At 41.0% G+C, this 27,180-nt stretch overlaps 1 protein-coding gene across 22 annotated transcripts in view; it reads left to right on the forward strand.

Moving 5' to 3' along the window:
* The window catches only part of CTBP2 (C-terminal binding protein 2), a 427,187-nt gene that overhangs the window by 323,094 nt on the left and 76,913 nt on the right, over positions 1-27,180 (forward strand). For all 22 annotated transcript variants that reach the window (XR_003564086.3, XR_006292428.1, XR_006292427.1 and 19 more), the window contains one exon: positions 9,784-9,943. Coding sequence is in view for 18 of the 22 variants with exons in the window: in XM_037904347.2 (XP_037760275.1) it covers positions 9,886-9,943 (58 nt within the window). In the remaining 4 variants the exon portion in view is untranslated. The remainder of the gene's footprint in view (positions 1-9,783; positions 9,944-27,180) is intronic.

A 27,180-nucleotide genomic window follows, 5' to 3' on the forward strand; every position in this document is an offset into this window, starting at 1 on the left:
TCTGCTATTATCTTCTAAAGAGAGGGTAGTGACCAGGACTGAACATGACATTCCACTTGAGCAGGTATTATTAATTCATACAAAGACGTTACATTCTCAGGAGTTTCTGCCCCGTGCCTCATGCATTCTAACACTTCGTTTTCTCTGTTTCTCTCCCCTTTCTCTGTCTCCTTGTCTTACGTTAGTAGTTCCCTCTTCATTTCCTTCCCTGCGGCAGAATCCGATTCTCGGCACTTGTGGGCTTCATCCCATGCCTTCCCCATTACATCTGCTAAATGATCAGCAGTTAAATAGCTAATGCTGGGCTCCAATGAAATTAATGGGGGACAGTCCACACCTCTCGGTGCCATTGTTTCAATAAAATGTTAATAAAGAAATATAATCATAAATACACCTAGGTCTTATGTAGTGCTTTTCATCAGTAGATCTCAAAGTGCCTTGCAAAGGGAGGTCATTCTCATTATCCTCCTTTTACAGATGGGGGAACAGATGCACTGGGAGGTAAAGTGAGTTGCCCAAGGTCACCCAGCAGGCCAGTGGTAGGGCCAGGAAAAAGGCTTTTAGAAATCGGTAACTTGGCGAATGAGGAGCTCTACAAAGCCTGGTATCTGATGCGCACTTCAGAATCACTGAATACATTGGTAATCCACTTTCCTGTAGTCTTGGTCTGACTCTATTCAAAGAGCACTAGTACCCTTCAGTATCCAGGAACCTAAAAGCTGATGCAAGAACCTGTCCCTTCCATGGCAGCAAAATAAATATATTATCAAGCTTAAAGTGCATTATCTATTTTTTTCCCTCACCCGAAAGCCACTGCAGTTTGTGTAAGAAATAGTTAGCCATCATATTAGGGAACCTCCATGATTCCGCTCAAGAATTTCAGGTGCAAATCATAAACAATTAAAAAGTTCCTCACAGCAGATAACAGATCTTATCAAATTTAGATAATAGGGGTTTTGTGATTACAATAGGAAAAAAAGATGTCTTTAACATGTTAATTAACTCATGTAAGACAAGGCAGTTGTAGTTTTCACATGTGTTGGTTGAGCTAAATTTGGGGTGGAGCCTTAGGTTTACCTTGACCAAGTAATTCATTAAAGCACTTGGAAGGTTTTGGAATAGATGAAGGTAAAGGAAGGAAGGTATTATTAAAGTGAGTCTCTTAAAACCTCAATAAAAGATATGACAACTCAATGGCTACTATAATCAGTAAAAACATCTGTATTGCCATTATGATGATCATAAACTCCTTAGGGAGGAAGGACCTGGACTGTTGAACTTGTGCCCTCATAGTCTATGTGGTAATGTCAAGTTCTTCTCCAGCAAAGAAGCTGACTCCAAAGAGTGACTACCACATACTAGAGCAAGAGACACGCGTGTGATCATGAGACTTTGTCTCCTGTTCTTATTCTGGCTCTCTCTCCCCCTTCTGTATTATTGGTCTCTAGGTATTTATAAAGCACCTATCTGCACTCTAAGCACTATAGAAGGTATAAAAATGCAGTGAGACAACAGCTCTCACCAATTTTTTTTTTTTTCTTATTTTAAAAAATTGAATGGTCAGGAAGTGTTGATCGGTTCTTATGTCTAAATGTTTTTGGAAATCCGCCACTGGGGCACTTCTGCAGCTTGACTGCTGTTGGTGTTCATGTGGCTGCCAGAGTTAATATCACTGTGTTGTCTAGACCTGCTCTGGTCAGGGCTAGATATGATTTTGGTAAAGCAATGCCAGTACCCAATCTGCGCAAGGGCTCTCACTCTTACTGTTACTGGATGAGTTGCATTGGTGGTAGATTAGCAGTGGAGATTTTTTTTTAAAGATCCCAGCTAGACACAGTATAAGGTCTTTTGGTTGCTAAGGTGCCCTTTGTCCATAAAATTGTTCTCATGTGTTATACATTATAATAATTTTTGGTCAGTGAGCATGAGACAAGAACATCTTCAGATTCCTATTTCCTCTTCACTTTTAGTGTATAAATATAGTTACAAACTGAGGCAGGTCAGACATCCTCTCTGTGCAATCCCTTGTCATGGTAATCCCAGGATGGTAGGGATGGCAGGATATGAAATGAGATAATTATCACAAGAGATCTTTACAGGAAAATAGTGCATAGAGTAATGAGTAATGAGTAATGAAATTCTTTTATCGGACTTCGCCAAGTCTTCTAAACGATGGGCATTCCTTACATACGAGACAAAGGACTGAGCTGAACTCCAGATTTGATTCTCTCATGGTCCTTCCATACATGAATTTGGGTGGAGTTGTTTACTTTTCAGCAACATTTGGCTTCAATCCTTTCACATCAGTGCACCCAGCATGGGCAAAAATTTAAAAAAGCTAAGCAGCATGCATTTCATTGTTTGGAAACATCCGTTCCTGTTACTTAGGAGAACAAAATACATCCAGCTTTTCTCTCATTTTCTGGCTCATGGACTGTGTGGTGTTTAATATGCAGTATTAAGAAGCCATTTAAATGTTTTGCATCAGGGTTTTTGTGTTTTTCCCCCCTTTAAAACATTGTGTTTAGGTAGATTTCCTTTAAATAAATAAATAAATACATACATACATACAAGATTATCATAATGTCCTCGTGTTTTCAAGGAAATTTACATTTTGAAAGACACTGTTGGAGACCAGCAAGGACATGCAATTACCATATGTAAATCATTTCACTTGTTTCCTAATCTTGCTGAAGACCAAGAACTACAGGGTTTTTTTAGTATATGTCTTCCTCTTTCTCGTTCTTTAAAATTTCATTGTATGGCAAGATTTGTTTATGTTTTAACTGCTCTCCCTGATATTTTTGAGTCTTGCCCACTTACAATTATTTTATTTTTTGTAACGTTTAACCTTGTGATTATTTTGAGATTGAATTGAATGTAGAAATCATTAAGAGTAAAGAGAAGTTTTGTGCTCAACTAGCTGAGTCCTACACACCAAAAATGGAAAAACCTTTTCTTAATTACAATTTCATGTAAAGGTTGTGAAGTGACCTGCTTTTTTCTGTGCCCTTCACATCTGGTTTTCTCCAGCTTATTCATGCCTGCCAAATCCCACTCTGGGTGCTCTTGTCATATTTTTAATAGTCTCTTAAGTTGTGTTCTTATTGCTGCTTGGTATCCTCACAAACACCTGTCAAACACAAACGGACGGCTTAAAATTATTAGGAAGGAAGGGCCCCATTCATGGAAATTACATTAAGCTGTGCTGTATGCCTGTGGTGGGGGTGATTATTTTTATCATTATTTTCCTTTGCAGAAAGCTTTTCTCCAGGGAATGATAAAGTGAATAGAGCTGGTCAGAGTAGCTTTGATGGCATCACTTTCTGTCAGAAAATGCAGTTTAGTCAAAATCAAAACACTTTGCGAAATCATGTTGATTTCACCAAAATTTTGTTTTGGAGAAAAAAAAGTTCTAGGTTGGAACTCCCCATTTTGATACTTTTGGAATGAAAAACTTCAATTTTTCCTTTTAAAATGACCTTTCATTTTGAAAGATTTAAAATTTAACGTTTAAAAAAGTCAGTACATTTTTGTGAGAATGAAATATGTTGATTGACTTGAAACAAATTGAGGTGGGGATTTTCTTTTTTGGAGAATTTTGGAATTTTGGGGGTTTCTTATCAGAATTAAACCAAATTTTGAAATCCATGTATCTGCCACAAAATGGAATTTGCATTCTCCATACAGCTCTAATAGTGAGTGAGTGAACTTGTGTTGTTTCTAGACTATATATGGAGATTAAACCATGTAATATATGTCCTCTCCTGGCTACAGTGGGAAGCAAGCATAGGCGCCAACTCTGTGGGTGCTCCAGGGCTGGAGCACCCACAGGGAAAAATTGGTGGGCGCTCTGCACCTTTGCCTCCTCCCCTGAGCGCACCATGTCCCTGCTTCTCCTCCCAGCGTTTGCCGCCGTGAAACAGCTGTTTCGCAGTGTAACAAGCTGTGCGCGGGAGGGGGGAGGAGGTGGGGAACAGGCGGGGCTGGGATTTGGGGAAAGGGTCCAATAGGGGCAGGGAGGGGGCAGAGTTGGGGTGGGGACTTTGGGGAAGGGGTTGGAATAGGGGCAGGGCAGGGGTGGAGTTGGGGCAGGCCGGGGAGGGAGGTGTGTCGACCACCCACTGGCGCCAGGAGAAGTTGGTGCCTATGGAAGCAAGGATGGAAGAGGGTGGAGACTCTGGTTTGAATATGATGGGGAAGAAGCAAGATGTAGATATGCCTTTGATTGATAATGGGCCAAAGACCTGGAAGATAATTTTTGGTTGGGTAGGTGGACTGTATTTAGTGGGTGGATAGTTATGTGTGAGGGCTTGTAACCTGTATTTGGCATGTACACGATGCAGGGTTCCTTGATATACAAATATATAACTTTAGATTCTAACTGGTAATCTTAACATACAGGCAACACAGGTTTCTGCATCTGTTCAGACACACGTGTTTCTATGCAGTTTATAATCTGAAAATATAATTGCCAAGTGCAGTGCTGCTGAAATGAGCAAAGACTTATAAATGGAGATTTTGACCATATGAAGAGTGAAGCCATTGTGAATGAGAACTTTTATTGTCAGGATTTGTTTTAATATAGAGCATGTAAAAGTGGAGCCTTGGTAATGAGAGTAAACGAAGCCCCAGGGCCTGTTTTGATTGCACTGGTAACACTATAGACTTTATCAGAAGAAACATAAATGCAACCATGGTGAAAGTGTTTAGCTCCATGAAACTGTCACTACAAAGAAGAAACTATATGTTAATTAGGATCTCATAAATAACCTGTACTTCATTAGGAGTCTTGACAGATTAGATAAACTTGATTCAATAGAAATATAAAAACATAAATGATCAAATAATTTCTCAAAAATCAGCACTAAAGCTGCTGCCCAGGATGGTCCATATTGGGTGCTGTGCAGCCAGCAAGGGACATGATGTTGCCATCGGTGGAAGTTTGGAGGAAAAAGGAGATGAGAGAATGATGGGTCTGGTAGATCATGTAACAGAAGTAATATGTGAACTTGGGATCTGAACTGTTGGTTTACCCACCCCGTATGGTGCAGTCTGGCGATATTGCTTGGGTGATCTTTTCTTAAAGAAGGATATGGGGGCTGCAAAGGAATCATTGTGCTTCATTCTTGCAGCATGAGAGAAAATGCTGATGATCTGAGAGGGGGAAAGGCTCCGGGGGGCAGTTTTGGGGAAAGGGTTGTAAAATATCAATGAGATCCTTAAAATCTGCAGTCGCTGTTTGTGGACAATAGCATCCATCCCACGTGATCTAGCTCACAATACATTACTCTCATGAGATCCACAAATGACCCTCTCCTGCCTTCCTCCCGGTGCATGAAGGACCCAACTCCAAACAGACTTTGTACTTGGACCTGCTGCCCAGCCAAATCTCTCTGGGAGAGGGATGGGATTTAATTAAGTTAAAAGACGTGTATATCTTTTTAAATGCTGATAATGGAAGTGCTATCTCTTTGTATAGCTTTATCTACATTAACACTCAGTTTATTTTTTAATATAACAAGCTCTTGACTTTAGGAAGCTTCTGTGTCTGGAATGGAAGTTTTGGTACTTTAGAATGTTGCATTAATTATTAATGTGAGTGGGAATCATGTTCTGTAGCATCCCTTACATTTAAAAAAAATCAATTAATTATTGCTATAAATTTCTGAGATTATGCTGCAGTCGTATTGCTGGGAAATTGGCCATTAACTACCAGGAAATCGCCTATTTTCTATCAGTCAGAATTCAGTTGTACCAACACAACCCTTTTCTTTTTATAAATTAACTATCAATGTGATGCATAATTGATAACCATTTATAATAATAACAATAATCTCCATGAAATTGTCATCTTGGTATACAGCAGATTTGTTAGAGCCTTTACCCCACTCCCTCATTTTCACCCTAGCTTACTGCATGCGTTAACTATTAATAGCCTGTGTTTTCTGGGAGATTGTTCCCGCACTGATCTTTTTTATTTTATTTTGGGGGAGGGGGGGTTCGTAAGCTTAGTTGTTGGAGATGAAGGGGTAATATACAAGATATATTACAATACTTTGCAATTAATGCCATTTATATGAAGATCTCAAAGGACTTTACAAAGGTGGGTAAGTGTTATTATCCCCTTTTCACAGAAGGGGAAACAGATGCACAGAGAGGTTATGTATATTGCCCAAGGAAAGCTGCTTGACATCACCCCTATGTTTTCTAATCTCCAGACCCCTATGTTTACCATGGTCCTCGTCACTTTGTATCATAAGACACCATTACTTATAATTGTATCTATTGTGTTGTTAAACTTATGTTTTTCACATCAACAGTGTGCAACGCTACCGACAGTGGAATAGAGGGCTTTCCATAGTACTTATTAGATGAAAATAATTCCCTTCCTCTGTTGTATTGTGGTAACCTTGAATGAATGGTGCACAATTTGAGATTCTCTCCTTTTTTTTGTTTGACTGTTTTAACCTTTTATGGTGCTTTTCCTTAATTGTGCCCCAGAAAGCTGAAAGTTGGCAGCTCCATACTGATTGCTCTCTGGTAAAGAGTTCCTTGCTGTAGTAGCCTTTTGCTACCAGTATGTGGCATTAAATCAATGTGCAGCTTTGCTACCCTCTGCTCCAGGGGTGGGCAAATTACAGCCGACGGCCCGCATCCGGCCGGTCAGACCTTTTAATCTGGCCCTCAAGCTTCCACTGGGGAGCGGGGTTGGGAGCTTTCTCCGCCCAGTGTTCCAGCTGGGGAACGGGGTCGGGGGCTTGCTTTTCTCCACTCCATGCTGCTCCCGGAAGCAGGAGCAGCCAGGGGGCTCTGCATGCTGCCCAAGCACCTGCTCTGCAGCTCCCATTGGCTGGGAGCTGCGGGGGTGGTGCCTGCGGATGGGGCAGCACTCAGAGCGGCATGGCCCCCCCTCTGGAGGGGGGATGGGCCTCTGTTTCCAGGAGCTGCTTCAGGTGAGCGCTGCCTGGATCCTGCACCCCTGAGCCCCCCTGTGCCTCAACCGCCTGCCCCCAGCCCTGATTGCCCTCCAAACCCTTTGATCCCAGCCCAGAGCACCCTCCTGCACCCCAAACCTCTCATCCCCAGCCCCACCCCAGAATCTGCACCCCCAGCTGGAGCCCTCATCCCCCACATGTGCCCCAATCCCCTGCCCCAGCTGGCCCTCCATACAATTTCCATACTGAGATGTGGCCCTCAGGCCAAAAAGTTTGCCCACCCCTGCTCTACTCATTGCCTTTAGTTTCAGTGAAGTGCCCTGCAACTCCTTGTTTGGTATAGCTCATGTGTCCCTGCGGCAGCAAAGTAGGGAGGTTTGTTAAACTCACTAAGAATCCAGGGAAACCTAAAGTGGCTGTTCCAGAAGGTATCTCCAATGCCTACACCAGTGTGCTGTTGTGAGCTACTGTGATCAGATGATGTACACCCTCTTGCCTGTCTTTGTGGGTGTTTTCTAAATGGCCCTGCATCTTTGTCTCTTGAGCCAGACTCCTTCAGGTACATAGAATCTTTTGATTAGACTTGTATCTTTATAGTAGCTCATGATATAGTGTGTGACAGATAGATCTTAATGGTATCTAAACCAAAAACTTGTTAGTGCTTCCATCATTATGTGTATGTACATACAAAGGCAGCTCTCCTCACTCTCTCTCCACCTTCATTTCACCCACCAAAGATGATCTTGAATGAAAGATGTTGGCTTGGAACATAAATTCCTTCCCCCACAAAAACTCTTCCTCACCTAAAAACATGAATAGTAGACCTCACAGGTTTGCACTGGTGACTGGAAGACCAAGTAGGTCGGCATAACACAAGTCAAGGACACTATATCAAAATCTAGCTCATGTTCATCTACCTTACCCCTAGCGCTCAAGGCAGGATGGGTTAACACTGAATTACTGGGAGTATAGCTTTACTTAGTAAAATTTTAATGCTGGTGGTAGACAGTTGCTGGAAATCAGATATCAGCATGAGCTCTTTTCATTTATTTCCCAATTCAGTTAACAACTAGGTGGTGCTTGCTCTGAAAACCAAACTCATGTCATCCATTTGCGGACAATACCAAGCTGGGAGGGGTTGCAAGTGCTTTGGAAGATAGGATTAAAATTCAGAATGATCTGGACAAACTGGAGAAATGGTCTGAAGTAAATAGTATGTAATTCAATAAGGACAAATGCAAAGTACTCCACTTAGGAAGGAACAATCAGTTGCACACATACAAAATGGGAAATGACTGCCCAGGAAGGAGTACTATGGAAAGGGATCTCGGGATCATAGTGGGTCACAAGCTAAATATGACTCAACAGTGTAACGCTGTTGCAAAAAAAGCAAACATCATTCTGGGATGTATTAACAGGAGTATTGTAAGCAAGACACGAGAAGTAATTCTTCCACTTTACTCCACGCTGCTTAGGCCTCAACTGGAATATTGTGTCCTGTTCTGGGCACTGGATTTCAGGAAAGATGTGGACAAATTGGAGAAAGTCAAGAGAAGAGCAACAAAAATGATTAAAGGTCTAGAAAACATGACCTATGAGGGAAGATTGAAAAAACTGGGTTTGTTTAGTCTGGAGAAGAGAAGACTGAGAGGGGACATGATAACAATTTTCAAATACATTAAAGGTTGTTACAAGGAGGAGGGAGAAAAATTGTTCTTCTTAACCTCTGAGGATAGGACATGACTCAATGGGCTTAAATTGCAGCAAGGGCAGTTTAGGTAGGACATTAGGAAACACTTCCTAACTGTCAGAGTGGTTAAGCACTGGAATAAATTGCCTAGGGAGGTTGTGGAATCTCCATCATTGTGGATCTTTAAGAGCAGGTTGGACAAATACCTCTCAGGAATTGTCTAGATAATAGTTATTCCTGCCTTGAGTACAGGGGACTGGACTAGATGACCTCTCGAGGTCCCTTCCAGTTCTGATTCGATGATTCTGTGTCCAGGGTTTATGATAGTACTGTTGCATTAAAGTGCCACAGTGGCACTTCTAGTCTCTATTCCTAGTGCAGACTGCTCAGATATGCATATTCAAGAACTAAACAAAACTTGTGCTCTGTTTAAAAAAAATAAATAAAAAGTGATGAGTAATATGCAAGTGTCTCTGTTTGCCTGATTTTGTTAATTCCTTTGGAAAAGACTTGGGACCTTGTCCCTTTATAGAACACTTCTTATAAATTAACCACATCTGCCAATTGCTAGATTACTTTAATTAATGAGACACCGATATGTGGCAGCCTTTAAAGGGTGTGCCTGTTGGAAATGTCACATCCAGCATCAAATGTGTAACACTGGCCTTTTGAGTACGACTGAGAGAACAAACTACAATTATGGTTGGGCTGTGTGTGAAAAATTGTGGGTAATATATAAAAGTCTCTGTTTCAGGAGTCCAAATTGTACCTCCAGTGACAACTATTTTATTGGAAATGAATTGAATAAGACATGATATCCAAAGCGCGTGTGTTCAAAGGAGATATCAGAGGAGCAAAAGTAACTTTCAGAGCCTATGAATACAGTTTGGGTTTCTGAGGCTGAAATAAAACACAGAAATCTTACATATAACACTTTAACAAGTATTGCCATGCTGTTGTACAATGTTGCTATTTCTTATTGCAAGGAAGATAAAACTTGATTTGCAGCATAAAATCTGTGACTACATGAGAACATGGGTTGAAAGTATTCAGTCTGAAACTTTCATTTCAGAAAGTCCACAGTAACGTCAAGCATAGACTGTTATCCTTTGCACCAAGGGTCCTAAATGTAAGGATTATTTTTCCTTGTTTCAGGGTTTATAGTGCCGTTATGCACTCAGATTCCTGTGAATTTTCCTGAGTTCTTGGAGGACTGCTTTGCTTTTTGAATCAGAAAGTTACAAAATACAGTAAAGAATGGCACTTGTGGATAAACACAAAGTCAAACGACAGCGATTGGACAGAATTTGTGAAGGTAAGGCTGAGCATAATCCAATATTTCTAATGAAACCCGCATAGATTCTTTAAAAGAAAGTAGAATTGCTGAACTATGGTTAGCATTGGTGTTTGTAAGTGAAACATCTGATCCTGTTTTGAAAGTGACCTGCAAATTATAAGACTTTGGTTTACCGGTCATCTCTTTTGCATTGCTTAGTAATTTATAGTGAAATGACACTCTTATCAGTAGTCTAGATGCTGCCATATCAAGATGTTGGCTCTGACTTTGCATTTACATTGCCTTTCAGAGACGGTGCTGCTTTGTTAAAAGTGCTGTACTATGAGCCCATGTGGAAGTTAATTATCCTAAATCCCAAATGGAAACGAGTAAGGGGTAGCTCTTCCCAGCAATTCCTCACTAAGTCACACCAGTGCCGGTGCCCCAGACTATGTGAGAGAGATTGCTGGATGCAAAACAACTACCTCTCTTGTCCACACACTCATGGCAATGCCACGCTATCTAGCTTAGCATTTTGTAATGCATTTTAAGCAATGTCAGTTATGATAGGCACTCTGAAACCAGTTTATGGTTTAAATGGCAATTTAAACGACCGAGATTTTCTGGAGACACACTTACTCCTACACTCCTCGGGCTACAATAAATTCAGCTCTTCAGCAACATTAACAATTTCTGTATGTGTTAACTGTGTTTGTTGTTGAAATGTAACTGAATGTATCGGACAGAATATTAGACAAACAGTTTTTCCTTCATTAGCAAATGTGTGATGCCAAGACAAATTTGTTTGTAGATCCATTCTGTATTCATAGCGTGTGTTTGAGTGCATTAGCCCAGGTAGGTTTTTCCTTTACTTTTCTGCATTTTGTTCAGTGTCACAACAGAACGACAGCCAGTAGTTAATGTATCTCTGCTGCAGCTTCAGATGGCATAAGCTACTTTTATTTACTTATGAGAAAAGTCAAGTGGTGCCAGACAACCTCAGACTTTCCAATGTGCTCGCTGATACTTCTCTGATGAGAGCTGGCGGCCATCTCATAAAAATTTTACAAGCTTTAGCAAAAAAGGAACAAAGTGTCATTCAAGCAGCTGTAGCTTAAATCTTGTCTGCTGAGTGATTATCTATGTTTCAAGGGAGAATCTGTCCAGGTAGATGGTTTCAATTTTTATGAACAATGGCTTGTAGGGGCACACTTCAAAGTATTATGTTAAATGCTCCCAAATAAAATTCTGCTCTTGGATGTGGGCACACAACTCCCACTGAAGTTTTATGATGCCAAGAAACACATTTTATAACAATTTTCAGCAGAACATATAAGACCCCTCAGGTTGCACAACTGAAGGCAAAACTGAGTCCCTACATGTTTTGCTCTAGCGGTTATGGACTGTGTTTTTCTTGATACAGCAGTAATTAAATACAACTCCTTTGCTATCATTTTAAGCTTTCCATGAATTATTTAACCATTAATTGTGTGGGGTGATCCTAGTGATCTCCTTGGATATACAACCCGCACATGAAACACACGTTGATACTGATATCCCTCAGGAAGCGGTATTATTCATCAGATAGGACTGCATTTCAAGCTCAATGCAGAGAGCACGAAATTGAAAAATGAGTTCTTCATTTAATCATGTAATATAGAAAAATGTAAAAGCCATTCCACCTGTCAGTTTAATTAACCCAATCAAAACTGGGTTAATCTGCCTTAACTCTGCTCCAGAGCATGTTGCCTTTGTAATACGGGGGGGGGGGGGGGGGGTGCTGGGGCGGGAAAAGGGAGTCGGGAGGAAGTTGCCGACAGTGGCCAGAATATATGGCAGCAAAGAGTTACATATCCATCCATTTGAATGCCATAAACACTCAGGTGTAGTGTTCTATCTTATCTTTAAAAAATGACTTTGAACCTGACTTAAAAGACTTATATTGGCAGAGTTGGGATTTTCAAAAGCAGCCTTTCCAGTTTGATGTTTGCTATCAGATCTGGTTGCTGAGTGAACAAGAAACTCAAAAGGATCACAGGACGAACCTGCTAGCAGAACATTAGATATGATTGAAGTTTAGATTATTTTCCTCTGAACAACTGATTTGAGCTTTTTGTTCTTTCTTGGCTAAAATCATTTTCTAATCTGTAAAAGTGCCATTTACATAACTTTTGAAAAAAGCACATTTGCCGTTCACTAACCTCATTTGTGATTTGAATTAAATTGATGGGATTTACTGTTGTGCAGCAACATGTTCTGTTGTGTGTGACTTCCAAAATGTTGAAAGGTTACAGGTTAGGATTGACTGTAATGACCATTGTAAAACTAATCCTGACAAATAATTTTCCAGAGTCTTAGGCTATATCTACACTTAAAACATTATGGCAGCACAGCTGCAGCTGTGGCACTATAGTGCTTCAATGTAGACATGCACTACAGCGACTTCCCCTGTGGCTGTAGTTAATCCACCTCCCCAAGAGGCGGTAGCTAGGTCAACAGAATTAGTGCTGTCTACACCAGGAGTTAGGTTGGCTTACCTACATCTCTCGGGGAGTGGACTTTTCACACCCCCTGCCCAATGTAGTTCAGTCAATCAGTGGAGACCAGCCCGTAGGGTTGTAGGATTATCATACACCACACTGGCTTTGCTGAAGGCTATTTTTTTGTTGAAATATCTTTTATTGTGGTCAGGTTGGACTGTGGGGTAATAAATTCCTGAACACTGGCCATTCCAGCTGCTATGAAAGCATAATTTGAAAAAGCAGGCATTTTACTTTGCCTGATTTTGTCTTGGGGTCTTCAAATATTATACGGAATTATTGGTGTAGGGGAGGGTACAGTAGCAGACAAATGAAAGAAGTGGAAAAGCTTCCACAGGAGACATTTAGAGAGACAAACACCAGAATATCCCATGGCTCAGTAGTTTGGGCATGCTCCTCAGATGTGGGAGACCAGTATTCAAATCTCTTCTCCATCTGGGTCTCCCACATCCTAGATAAGTGATCTAACCACCAGGCTAAAGGTTATAGGGAAGTTGCCACTGGTACCACCACCATCACCTGCTCCATCAGTCACTTTGTGAATCTAACCATGTTGAAAAAATCCATTCTGGTCAGACAAAACGTGGAAGCTTATCAGAACAACTTCCTAGAGTTACAAGCAGTTCAGAAAGTGGTTCTCTCTACTCTAGTCTTACCTGCCATGATGGATTTGGTTGCCATTCGTGTGAAAAGCAACACTAGGACTTCCATGGCATACTGACACTTCCAGGCTGGAACAAGCAAATACAAGTTAAAATTCCTTAATGAAAAAAGAGGGAATTCTCTTGCTCCTGGGTCAGGAAGCTTTTTGTTTTGTTTGTTTACAGTAATGTCCGTTGTGTGATAGGTGCTTACCAAGACCTCATTAAGGACAACTTCTGCTCTGAGGAGTTCACAACATAAGGCATTTAATGATTAAAACCTGCCTTGGGACTAATAAACAGTCTGTAGGTCAACTAAATAGATGGTTTTGTTTTTGTTTGTTTGTTTATTGTTAAGAAATAAATTCCTGTTTATGTCAGGAAATTTGTATCATAAATGGTCATTCAAAGAGAAACAATGTGTTAGAGATTATATCAAGTATGGATACATTTGCCAATACTGGGTAAAAATTACTCATTTAGAATAAAGAGGGAAGTAGTCTATTAGTACATTTGAGCTGGCTTTGTTTCATGAGTATAATTCATTGTAAAGAGGTTTTTTCCTCCCTCCCCAATAAAACTGTATTTGTTTTTCTTTTTGCCTGTCAAAAGACATAAAACCATCAGACTTTTTAGGAAGTGTAGCTTACCAAGTTTCTCCATGGGGAAGGAGAGAGAAATTAATGGAGGCAAATAAAAAGTTTTGCAGATCCTCAGCTGTTAAACTTATTTTATGTTGATTTACACCAATTGAGGTTCTGGCAAACTCCACTTAAAATTTTGGTTAATGATTGGTTCCTCCTGATTTGGTGCCCTGTTCCAGTATATCCATCCGAAGTTCACTGGTCTGTTCATTACTTTCTAACGCACTCACATTTTTCACAAAGGCCTTTCCTTGAAGCTTATTACTCCCTGTGTTGTTGGTTTCAGAGTAGCAGCCGTGTTAGTCTGTATCCGCAAAAAGAAAAGGAGGACTTGTGGCACCTTTGAGACTAACAAATTTATTTGAGCATAGGCTTTTGTGAGCTACAGCTCACTTCATCGGATGCATTCAGTGGAAAATACAGTGGGGAGATTTATATACACAGAGAACATGAAACAATGGGTGTTACCATACACACTGTAACGAGAGTGATGAGGTAAGGTGAGCTATTACCAGCAGGAGAGCGGGGGCTGGGGGGGGGACCTTTTGTAGTGATAATCAAAGTGGACCATTTCCAGCAGTTGACAAGAATGTCTGAGGAACAGCGTGGGGTGGGGGAATAAACATGTAGAAATAGTTTTACTTTGTGTAATGACCCATCCACTCCCAGTCTTTATTCAAGCCTAAGTTAATTGTATCCAGTTTGCAAATTAATTCCAATTCAGCAGTCTCTCGTTGGAGTCTGTTTTTGAAGTTTTTTGTTGAAGAATTGCAACTTTTAGGTCTGTAATCGAGTGACCAAAGAGATTGAAGTGTTCTCCGACTGGTTTTTGAATGTTATAATTCTTGACGTCTGATTTGTGTCCATTTATTCTTTTACGTAGAGACTGTCCAGTTTGGCTAATGTACATGGCAGAGGGGCATTGCTGGCACATGATGGCATATATCACATTGGTAGATGTGCAGGTGAACGAGCCTCTGATAGCGTGGCTGATGTGATTAGGCCCTATGATGGTGTCCCCTGAATAGATATGTGGACAGAGTTGGCAACGGGCTTTGTTGCAAGGATAGGTTCCTGGGTTAGTGGTTTTGTTGTGTGGTGTGTGGTTGCTGGTGAATATTTGCTTCAGGTTTGGGGGCTGTCTGTAAGCAAGGACTGGCCTGTCTCCCAAGATCTGTGAGAGTGATGGGTCGTCCTTCAGGATAGGTTGTAGATCCTTGATGATGCGTTGGAGAGGTTTTAGTTGGGGGCTGAAGGTGTTGGCTAGTGGCGTTCTGTTATTTTCTTTGTTGGACCTGTCCTGAAGTAGGTAACTTCTGGGTACTCTTCTGGCTCTGTCAATCTGTTTCTTCACTTCATCAGGTGGGTATTGTAGTTGTAAGAATGCTTGATAGAGATCTTATAGGTGTTTGTCTCTGTCTGAGGGGTTGGAGCAAAGGCGGTTGTATTGTAGAGCTTGGCTGAAGACAATGGATCATGTGGTGTGATCTGGATGGAAGCAAGAGGCATATAGGTAAGTATAGCAGTCAGTAAGTTTCTGGTATAGTGTGGTGTTTATGTGACCATCGCTTATTAGCACCGTAGTGTCCAGGAAGTGGATCTCTTGTACGCACTGGTCTAGGCTGAGGTTGATGGTGGGTTGGAAATTGTTGAAAACATGGTGAAATTCCTCAAGGGCTTCTTTTCCATGGGTCCAGATGATGAACATGTCATCAATGTAGCGCAAGTAGAGTAGGGGCATTAGGGGATGAGAGCTGAGGAAGCGTTGTTCTAAGTCAGCCATAAAAATGTTGGCATACTGTGGGGCCATGCGGGTACCCATAGCAGTGCCGCTGATTTGAAGGTATACATTGTCCCCAAATGTGAAATAGTTATGGGTGAGGACAAAGTCACGAAGTTCAGCCCCCAGATTCCGGTAGTGCTGTGAAATATCTGTGTGGTGAAAAGGCATCATGGACATTAGTTTGTGTATGTAGGGTCTAATGAAGTTTGTGGGTCTTCAGATACAACAAAAAAAGTTGACATAAATCCTATGCAGGGAGTTCACATGGATGAACAAAGTTCAGCCAACCACAGTGGGTTCATAAATGTAGGTCAAGCTAAGTCCTCTCACCATGTTGATTCAGACTTTCCCCATCGGTATAAATGAACATTTCTTGGCTTGTGAATAAGCTATTGTGCATGTTCCAAATGAGACAGGTATGCAGTCATTTTTACAGCATTAAGGAATGTGGTGGTGTTGGTTTTTGTTCAAGCCTATATGTGTATTTTATGCACATTTGCTCACTTGTGTTACATCACCAAAACTGTGGCATGGGGGAAAACTCCATGACAAGATTTAGAATGAGAGTTACACATGAAACAAGCTGTACAAATAAAAAAAACAGCTTGTTGGTGTTCTTTGATAAAGTGTAAGACAAATTAACTGAGCTCTAACCATATAGATAGGAATACTGGTGCAATTTGCATGAATTCCATGTGAAGCTTTTTTTGTATTGGATAGCCAACTCAGCCTACTATTGAAAGTAGAACTTTCCCCATGGTGTTTTGTTAGTTGTCCATAACTCAAAATAAAGATCTCTGTCTTCTGTCTTTACTTTTTAACCCACACCTGTTGTAGCTTTATACTTGTCTAATCTGCAGTTTAGCCTTGTTGTTATTCATGAACTACTTCTACACCATAGGCTTAATTTTCAGCCTTGATAGTTTTTCCATTTATTCAATTTATACATTAATAAAAACATAGCAACTGTGATATTTTCCCCCCTTTGTACTTCAGAATATGCAACCTGTAGTATAGTCAGCAACCTGTTCTATCAACTATCAATAAATGAACTCATCTGAGATGTACAGTGTTAATTTTTCAGCTTCCTGACAGCCATAGGCATATGTGCTTGAAAATGATCTGTTCTCAATGACCGATTTGAACAATATATATTCTTATTCATCACTAACACCTTGAATGTGATCACCCTGAATTTTGGAGAAGTTTGAATCTGGATCCAGAGTTTCAGGCTTGAGCCCATCTCTACAAAATATACCTATTACAAGCTATTTTGAAAGAAGTTGGATTTCTGGTCTCACTAGAATAAAGTTGCAGGGAAACACATTATATAGCTTTCTTTTACAAGTATACTTTTCAGTACCCATGAACACAGGTAATATATGTAATTGCTACAACAGTAATTTCTAGCACTGAGTATGAACTCTTGTTACATTACGCCTGAGTGGGGTTGCTTGTTAGTTTCACACTGACACTTCAGTATAGACGGTTAGGTTAACAGTGTTAATTTAATGAATTTATTTAAAGTCTCCAATATATCCTGTTCTTAGTTTAAAAAGAAAACTGTCTGCAGCTAACATGCCAAAACCTGCCTGATGTATGTGTACACAAGGCCAAAATTTCCATTGTTGTAGCTGTTGACTTCAGTAGAGTTATGCTATGGATGAATTTGGTCCCCTATGTTAAAGTTAACTCCAAGAAGTTTAAAGAAGTATCCCATATAGTATGAAAACATTGGTTTCATCCAGTGGATGGCAGTTTTCTCACAAGAAGCAGCTTCTGACAAGGCCAGTGTCCATTCCAGCAGTGCAGATGGAGATGTCTTTCCAGTATCTTAAAAAAAAAGAGGAGTCCTTGTGGCACCTTAGAGACTAACAAATTTATTTGGGCATAATCTTTCTTGAGCTAAAACCCATTTCATCAGATGCTTGGAGTGAAAAATACCGTAAGCAGTGTGTCTATATTACAGCACATGTGCTGTAATGTAAAATATACTGTAAAATATATATACTGCTTACTGTATTTTTCACTCTGTTCATCTGATGAAGTGGGTTTTAGCCCATGAAAGCTTATGCCCAAATAAATGTGTTAGTCTCTAAGGTGCCACAAGTACTCCTCGTTATTTTTGCTGTTACAGACTAACACAGCTACCCCTTCTGAAACCTGTTTCGAATATCTTAGTAATTCCTCCTTGGCAATTACATTTCTTGAAACACTTTTATTAATTGACCAGATATCGTGGTTGTTTTTTTTTTCCCAGTGGTCTCTCCCAAAGATTTATAGTCTTTAAAACAGGACTCCAAAGTGTCCTTTTTATGCACAGCAGCACACTTTCACTTTTCCAGCAGGAGGCGCTGCTGACAGTTCTGGGAAGCCATTCTCTCTAGTCTCTGCTGGGAAGGAGGAGAGCAGAGAAGTGATAAGATGAACCTAAACGTGGACATTCCATCACCAAATGCACCTTTAGCCACAAGTGCAATGATTGCTATGAGATGTAGTTTAAGGAGCCTCTTTTGTTGAAAGGGATTCATTCCTCTGAGAAGAACAAATAGTCAGTAGATTTATTGTTCTCATGCATGGGGTGACAGAGACTCAGTGTAACTTCCCCTCTCTCTTCTGCCCTCAGTTTTCTTCCTGTTGCTCTCCACAGGGCCCGATCCTGCCCATGTATTAAGCTGTCACCGCTTCATCCTCTTTCATGACCCTGAGTGACATGTGTCCTGTTGTTTTATTTTGAGAATCTGGTCACATTACACTCCTGTTGCTCCCTTTGGAAGTCCAAGAAGCATGTATCTGTTTTCCAGGAGGCAAAAGGATATTGTAATATGGATATCTTCCTTAATCTCAGACTCGATGCTCTAACAGTACCTTCTAACGTTAAAATCTATTAATCTAAAACACGGGTTCTCAAACTGTGGGTCGGGACTCCAAAGTGGGTTACAACACCATTTTAATGGGGTCGCTAAAGCTGATGTTACACTTGCTGCGGCCCAGGGCTGAAACCGAAGCTCAAGCCCCCACACCCAGGGCAGAAGCCTTGGGGCAGCTTTGCCCACCCTGGCAGCGGGGCTTGGGCTTCAGTCCCCCTCCTGGGGTGGTGTAGTAATTTTTGTTGTCAGAAGGGGGTCATGGTGCAATGAAGTTTGAGACCCACTGATCTAAAACATCTATTAATAAATAATTTATATTTGAAAGAATATTTGTCCAAATATTCTTTTACCCTGTGAAGCGTTCCAAAACTTGGGAAATGTGTCCTGTGGTTCTTGAGTATCACCATAAAAAAGAGTCTCCTGAGATTCCACCTTTTAATCTTGTCAGGAATCCAGTAATACTTCCATCATCATCATCATTATTATTTATTTATTATTTATATGGAGGCCCAGGCATGCATGGCAGAGGTCAGAATTCTAAAACATATTCATTTAAGATTCTAGTTTGTGGGACAGATATAATTCCAGGCCTTTTCGTTACAGATGATATTTAAATCTTACTCCCAAATTCTTTTAATATCATGATGAATTTTGACCTCAAGGTCTAATACCCAATTTTGGATGCTTGATGTGATTTCTAAAGGATTTTTAAAAAAACATTTCTAGATTAGATCTTTGTGAGTGTTTGAGGGACATGCCCAATGAACCATGCATGCCAGTTTTTAGATCACTATTCAGCATCCAGACTGATTGATTTTTTTTTGTAGTTCCTGAAAGTATATGCGTTTTTGGTGTAGGAGTTAAAAAAAAAAAAAAAGTTAACCCTTTGCTGGTGCAAGAATTGCACAATATTTTTCCTGTTAATTGTGTTATAAGTGATATTCTAAATATTTGAATGCAAAAATTTTGCCTGGTTGAAGTCTGGTTGTAAATCTCATTCCAAGATTTCAAGATGGTGTTTGCAGCAAGGTTTTTAGTTTTTATGTCTCTGAGTACGTTCTAGATTCTCACGTTCCTGTTAGTCGGAATTCCATCTTTCTTCACAAGAGTAAATCCTCATTCTTTGCTAGATCTTACAAGCCCATGCTAGATCGAAATCTGCTTCATAGATAATGGGTCTCTGCTGCACTTGGTGACTTTTAATTCCCCATTTTCTGAACTTGGCATAAAACTTGGAGGCTTTAATCCTAGAACTAACTTGTTATTCAAAGGCAGTTTTAGATGGATTTTTCCAGTTCCGTGAAGTACTGCATTGAGCATCTTCCTAGGAAGTTACGGCAGCCCACTACTGGAGTAATTCTGGTGTATATGCATGAATGAAGTGCAGGCAAAGTGAGGCTGTCTTTCCAAGAGACTATATATACTGGTTTTTCTGGTGGGACTCCCAGTCACCAGAGGGCTTTATTCCCCTGGTGGATTGCTGCTTCTTGCAAAGTCTGTGGCCTGTTTAAATCTCTTCCCTAGCTGATGATCGTGTTTGCACCATACTTTACATCTTAGGAAAAGCCATCCTGCATTTTAGGATATCTAGAGTAGTCCTGTTCTGTATTCTAGGAATCTTCCAAATATTCCCAACAGAGATACTCAGAACCAGTTTCTGTAGGCCCCTCTTGAATAGTGAGAACGCTACTCTATCTTTGCACTACAGCAGCTCAGTATATACATACTGCTGTTATGGCTTTTGGCAGAGATATTTACCCTGAAAGCCAGGTTGAGTGACCAGGAGCCATAGGTTCCCATTTGTAATACAAAGCTTTGGAAGTTTCTATGATCCGCAGATATTTACTACAGAATTTAGCTGCATAAGTTAATGCTTTTCATGGTACTCGACCCTATAAAATAATTGAAGGTTGAAGTAGGTGCAGTGAGTGTGTCTAGAAACACCCATTAGAGAGATTGTCGTTTCTTTATTCAGCATCTCTAGTGTCCTGTGTACTGCAAATCATAGATATGCAGCCTGCCATAGAGTGCTTATTGGCTAATTGAAGATATAGTCACACCAAACAAAAATAAAGGAAGGAAGTTGGGTGGCAAGAAGTCAAGGTTAGGGTTGCCAGCCCCCCAGGATTGCCCTGGAGTCTCCAGGAATTAAAGATTAATCTTTAATTAAAGATTTTGTCATGTGATGAAACCTCCAGGAATACATCCAACCAAAATTGGCAACTCTATCAAGGATTACAATAATAAGGTTGTGAGTTACTTAAATTTATTAGATGCATTTATTAGCTGTCTTTGTGGGTTCCAAGGTATAAAAAAAGTAAATAGCATGATTTTTTTTTTAAAAGTGATCTGCAGATAGAGTCTGCTATAATGGGATGAGACAAATAACGTGCAGAGAGCCCTTCCAAACACTTTGCAACCACAGATGCAGGTAATGCAGATGCCCACCATTGCAGGTGGATCTGATATGCTTTAGAAATCCACTGCTATCTTTGAGTATTGCCACAAAGATATCAGGGTTTTTCTGGGCTATTAGCAAATTATTGTTGCTCAGAGTGGCATTAGTCACTTAGAACCAGTTTTCTGCAGTAACTGCCTTTGTTTTTTGGCATGTGTGGGTTCTTTGGCTTTGCTTTGGTTTCTCCTACGTATGTTCAGACCACACATTCCTTTTTCTTTTTTTGGAATATGCTTTTCATGTGCATGGGGCCATTTTTGTATAGTAAATTGGAATGGCAGCATAACTAAGTTGGAGGTTTTAGCTTGTCTGTAGCATTTAGAGGCAGGGTTTTTTAAAGAGAGTTCTTACAATTTTCAGTGCACAAGCCATGGGAATATGTGATCTAGTGTTTTCAATAAATTTATATCCCATTTTCAGGGAGGTTGAGTTGCAAATATACATAAGCTTTTGTTTTTGGCTTTTAAAGTGGCCAGAATCTAGAGTTACATGGGGCTGCGACTGCTTAGTGTTCAGCTAATCTTAAAAGATTTTTTGTTGTAATGGACCAACTTGGTATTTGGGTTTTCTTTGGAGTGTTTTGTTGAAGTTTTTAAGCATCCATGCTTTTGGTTTGGAAATTCGTAAAAGCACGTGGCACAACTCCAAGAGTTGAATGCTTTCAGATGCTGTTCATATTCCTTTGATTTTTGAAAATGATTCCTGTGCAATCCTGCTAATTTTCTCTTTGTACTTATCTAATTTAGAGAGAAGCTGCTATAAAGCCTATCTGTGCTGTGTGCTTGTTGCCACTGTGTGAGAGCTTTTTGCAAAGCCAAATTTCAGCAAATACAATGACTTCCTAGGGTTTATCACGCCCACCCCCCTAGATTTTTATTTAAACTAAGTTCTTTATGTGGCATTTACAGCGCATGTCATTCCTTTCCCCCTTCTTTAACCACTGTATACCAGAAAATGTTTAACTCCACCTCAGCAATGCCTGCCTCTTGAGGAGATGCAAGCCAAAGAGAGGAAGTAATAAAGAGCTACCTAAGCTTCAGCACTCATCATGCACAATGATGCATTTTCAGAAGAAGGGCAGACATTCAGAGAGCTATAAGATTACTCTTACTCTGCACCTTTTTGGTGCATTTTATTCAGGGAACTCAAAGCATGTTAAGAACACTAATTAATTAATATCTTCACAACATCACAGTGAAGTAGGTACGTATTATGATACCCACTTTATAAATGGGCAATCTGAGATCAGAGAAGTTAAGGAACTTAACCAAGGTGTCACAGTGAGTCAGTGGCAGAGCCAGGAATAGAACCCAGGAGTCCTGATACGTAATCCCTGCCCTAACCACTAAGCACATTCCTTCTCAAGGGGCTTTCCACTTACACTGATAGCATGGGTGGCGGGTATAATAGGCCAAGGGAGGCTCTGCCTCCCCCAGCGCTGCCACAGTCACTCTCCCCCCCCCGCCCCTCCCCCCCCACCACCACCATGGGGTTTGGCAGTGAAGCTTTTGTTTTATTATGCCCCATGCAGGTTCTGGGGTGGCTGAGGAGGCACATACTGACGCTTTCCCCCTGCGCGGATTGGGTCCAGGGAGGGGATGCGGAGTGGCTTCAGCCAACCCGGGGCTCCTTGGGGCTCCTCCAGCCAAGGGGGGGGAGAGGGGCGCTCCAGCCAAGGCAGGGAGTGCTCAGGGCTTCGGCCAGCCTGGGGCTCCTGTGGCGGGGGGGGAGAGGGGGGAGGACTTGTGGCTCCAGCCATTGTGGGGTAGAGGGTCTTGGGGCTCTGGACATGGGGAGAGCACAGGCGGAAGGGGCGGAGCCAGGGGCTAACCTCCCCAAAAGGGGACTCCACCCACTGCCCATAATTGATAGGAATTCTACATGCACATTGAGGCAAGAGTAGCCTCTCTAGCATTTGCAGATTTAATAGTCTGTTTTCTAAAGTAAGTAAGATCATATAATCCATGCTTTCTTCTCTCCCAGATACAAAACTGAATTTTCTAGCACTGTGTAGAGCTAGACATTTACCAGTATCAGATCCCATTGACTTACACAAATTTGATCTTCACCCCTTCAGTTTTAGATGACGGGATTTTAGATGACAGAGTCACCCATCACATTTTTTAAAAAAACAAGTCTATTTTTGCAGTTGCTGTATCATAGCAGAGCATATGCCGATTACATCATTGTTGACTTGAAATCCATTGTATTAAACTCTAATTGTGCATTTTTTCACAGGTTCACAAAGGCAAAAGCATTTCATATCCTGGTAATTATTTTGCTTTTGTTCCGTGTTGCAATATTCCCAATATATCTGTAAAATTCAAAGATAAGGTACAATAACATGGACTGCATGTAAAATACATTCCTCAGTCACACCCTTGGATTAGGAATGTCAATATTTGTGAATTGCTCCTTTCCCAGGTACTCTTGTTATATCAGATTAGTTATGTTGGATCAGTAGGTTGCTCCATAAAGTCCTCTGTTGGTGACTGATGCAGGGATCTTATTTTATAAACAGCTACAGAAATACTGGTATTTGCATAGGAGCTGTTTTTAAGACTGCAAAAAGAAAAACAAAAGAGCTCTCTGCCCCTGTCTGTGTTTCATTTAAAATATTTCTTACTCATTTTCTGGTGCAGTGGGAATTTAACTTTTTTGGTTCCCCCCATCATATTTCATGCTGGCTGTCATGGTCACGTCTGTGCTCTCATTTGTGTTCATTGAGCAAATAATCTGTGTCCACCTTAACAGAGAGGTTAGAGGGAGGGCAGAGCAGACATGGCTGGGCTAAGCAGAGGGTTTTCAGGGAGATGATAGTTTAGACTGAAAGGCTGCTGGAATTCCTGCCCAGCAGCTGTTAAAGTCAATATATTAGAAATACACTCTCCAGTGAGGACACAAGAATTTCTTTAACTTAGTGTTGTGGAAAAGTGTCTGACATTTCACTAAAGCCCGGATCCTGTACACACACACGTGCTTAACTTTAAGCACTTGTGGAGATCCATTGAAGTCAATGGGAGTGTTCAAGGGTGGCAGGTTTGTAGAAATTTTGGTGGTGCCCAGAACCCGCCCCTGCGCAAACTCCGCCCCCCCAGACTCCGCCCCCCACCTGCCCAAGGCTTTGGTAGGGAGTTTGGGTGGGGGAGGAGGTCTGGAGTGCAGGCCCTAGGCTGGGGCAGGAGATTGGGGTGCAGGCTCTGAGAGGGAGTTTGGGGATGGGAGGGGGTGCAGGAGTGAGGGCTGTGGGGTGTGGGAGGGGCTCAGGGAAGAGTAAGGATGTAGGGGGTGAGGGCTCTGTCTGGGCCTGGGAATGAGGGGTTTGGGATGTGGGAGGGGCACAGGGTGAGAGTAGGAGTGTGGAGGTGAGGGCTCTGTCTGGGGCTAGAGGGTTTGGGGGGTTAGAGAGGCTCAGGGCTGGGGCAGAGGGTTGGAGTGCAGGGGGATGAGGGCTCTGGGGCTGGAGATGAGGGGTTTGTGGTGTTGGAGAGGCTCAGGGCTAGGGTAGAGGGTTGAGGGTGCAGTGGGGGGGTGAAAGCTCTGGCTGGGGGTGTGGGCTCTGGGGTGGGGCAGGGCTGGGGATGAGTTTGGGGTGCAGACAGGCTGCTCTGGGACAGGGGCCAGAGAGGAGGACTCCTCTTAGCCCTTTCCCTGCTGGTAGCAGAGAGCCGGGGGACACTCGGGGGAGGCGTGGGTGGGTGGCAGGTGGGGTTGGGGGGGACACCCAGCCCCAAATAGTGGTGGAGCTGGGCCCCTGGGCTCTGAATATTGCTGGTGCTAAGGCACCACGTGGAGCTATATCTTGCCGCCCCTGGACTGTTCAGGTGTTTAAATTCAACCATATGCGGAAGTGTTGCCAGGATCAGGGCCTACAATGTTAGTTTGCTGGCTCCTATAAAGCAGGAACACAGACATTGTTACTGAGCACTCCACCACGTTTTTTACTTTCACAGCATTTCTTTATCTAAAGAGAGGAATAGATGCAGTTGCTGGATGATCATTTTTAGAGCCTAGACTGTTGCTGTTAGCAAGCAATGATCTTTCAGGAATGGGGAAATATGGTCTTCTTGCTAGGACATGGGACAGGGAGTCATGAGACCTAGGTTTTCTTCTGGGGTTCTCCTTCAGTTTGTGTGTGAACTTGAGCAAGTCTCTAAACATTTGCAAGTATCTAATATTTTGGGTGCCCAACTTGAGACCCTAGAGCCTGGCGGACATTTTAAGAGGTTCCGAGCAGCCCGAGGTCCCCATTGATTTCAACTGCCGTTGTCTTTCTCAGCACCTCTGAAAATGAGGCACCTAAAATTAATGAACACGAGAAAATGCGGGCCTTAACGTCTCTGTGACTTAGTTTTCTCAGCTGTGTGTAGAGGATAATACCACCAATCTCGGTGTTGTGACTAAATTCATTAGTGATTTCCTTTTAAATCACTGGCTGAAAGATGCTCTTGAACTGTAGAATATCAATACTATTTTATTGTATAAAATTACATAATTTTCACTAGCTCTCTTCTTCTGCTTCAGAATTTTGGTAACAGAGAAAATAACAGTATTAAAAATAACCAAACAACTTGGATTTTAATGTATCTAGTTTGAAATATATTTTACCCTTTTAAGAAAAACGTTGTAATTAAATATTTTTGTAGGCCAAGATGTTCTCCGTTATTCATCAGCTACAAACTTGTGTTTCCATTTTGACTCACACAGGAAGAAATTTTCCAGTGTGCCTTAATTCTGTTAGTTAATTCAATATGATGTTAATCAGATATTATCCAAAAATGAATAAATAATCTTGTGGGGGCAGTTTTTTTGTATGTCTATAAAATATCCAGAATATTTTTAAAGACTTGAATTCTTTGTGGGGGAGGCTGTTTGAAGAGGATTTTGTACTATTTACTGCAGTAAAGAAATGTAGGGATTACTAAGAGATCCTGTCAGTATCTGGGTCAGAAATATAGCCCAGAGGTATTAGTATGATAAGCAAGTATAAGCATTAGACTGTATTAGTGACTTAGCTATCATAATAGTACAATACTTCATCATGTGATGGCTAGTGCACCAAACATTTATTGTGGATTAGCCATAAAAATGCACGAGCTGTTCCCCCCCATCCCCCTAAAAAGGTGACTATTACTCCTTTTAGTAATTCAGACCTGAAATTTGCATATTTGTGGTGCAGACATTTTTACTGTAGCAGAGAAAGAAACAGATTCATTTCCATTTCTTTAAACAGAAGTATTGCAGGGTACATGATGGTTGGTAAACAAAATATAATATTTGCTCTACTCTTGCAAAAACAACGACTGTTTCAGCATTTGCAGCATGTGACAGTTGATCTACTTTTTTAGAGAATTATTCTAATATCTCTCCCAAAAATGGTAACCTTGTATGGAAAATTTTAGTATGTTTCTAAATAACAATTTTCTTTGGTGTGATTCCATCTAAATCCCTTTGCCTACTTTCAGCTTAAAAAGCCTAAACCATATGACTATTGAAATGCTGCAAGATACAAAAATTGAGTTTTGTCTGATGTCTGAGTGTTTTTCCATCTCATAAACATATTTAAAGGAAACTGGGAGATAATAGACAAAAGTCTACTACTCTCTTTTTTTTGCTTTGTAATACCAGGTTTAAGATCCTTTGATCCTCCCTTCCTTTACTGTGACCTCTTCTAGGGTCTTCAAATTATAAATTCCAGATTACACCTCCGCAATTTTCTTTCCTGGGATGATGAAAGGATTTGAGTATTATGATGATAATGTAAAGAATCCTTTTGGAGCTAATTTGAAACTGCAACAAAAAACCGAAATTTCCAAAGCAAATTACAATATTCGTAAAGTGTTCTACTGATACCTAACAAATTTCTAGCCAGTGTCTTATATTCTTGAGTATCTTGCATTGGCCTGTTTTTAGGCTTGTCTGCCTTCTTCCATTTCATTTGTCTTTAGCTGTGTGCAGGGGATTAGCGTTTCATCAGGATGGATTAAGATTGAGTTGACATTGAAGCTTTATTTATTTATTTATTTATTTATTGTTATACATATACATGTATGTATATGAAAGTATATACAAATAAATGTAAAAATAATTTTCAGAAGAGAAATTATATTGAGGTTGCTGGATCGGCTGGCGCAGAAGGTTTCATTGGGCTAAAGTGATGTCACATGGAACAAAGGCTTTAGGGGTTTTATTTAGCTCATAATCCTCACACACTGCTAGACCAGTTGTCCATGTGAGCAAACTGTCCCAAACAGGAAGGGATAAACCATCTGGATTAGATGCAGCAACCCTTGTCTGTGACTGAACTATACAGAAAAGACCTTTCATTCTTCGGTTTTGG

The sequence above is a fragment of the Chelonia mydas genome, chromosome 7 (assembly GCF_015237465.2).
Source record: "Chelonia mydas isolate rCheMyd1 chromosome 7, rCheMyd1.pri.v2, whole genome shotgun sequence".
NCBI lineage: Eukaryota > Metazoa > Chordata > Testudines > Cheloniidae > Chelonia > Chelonia mydas.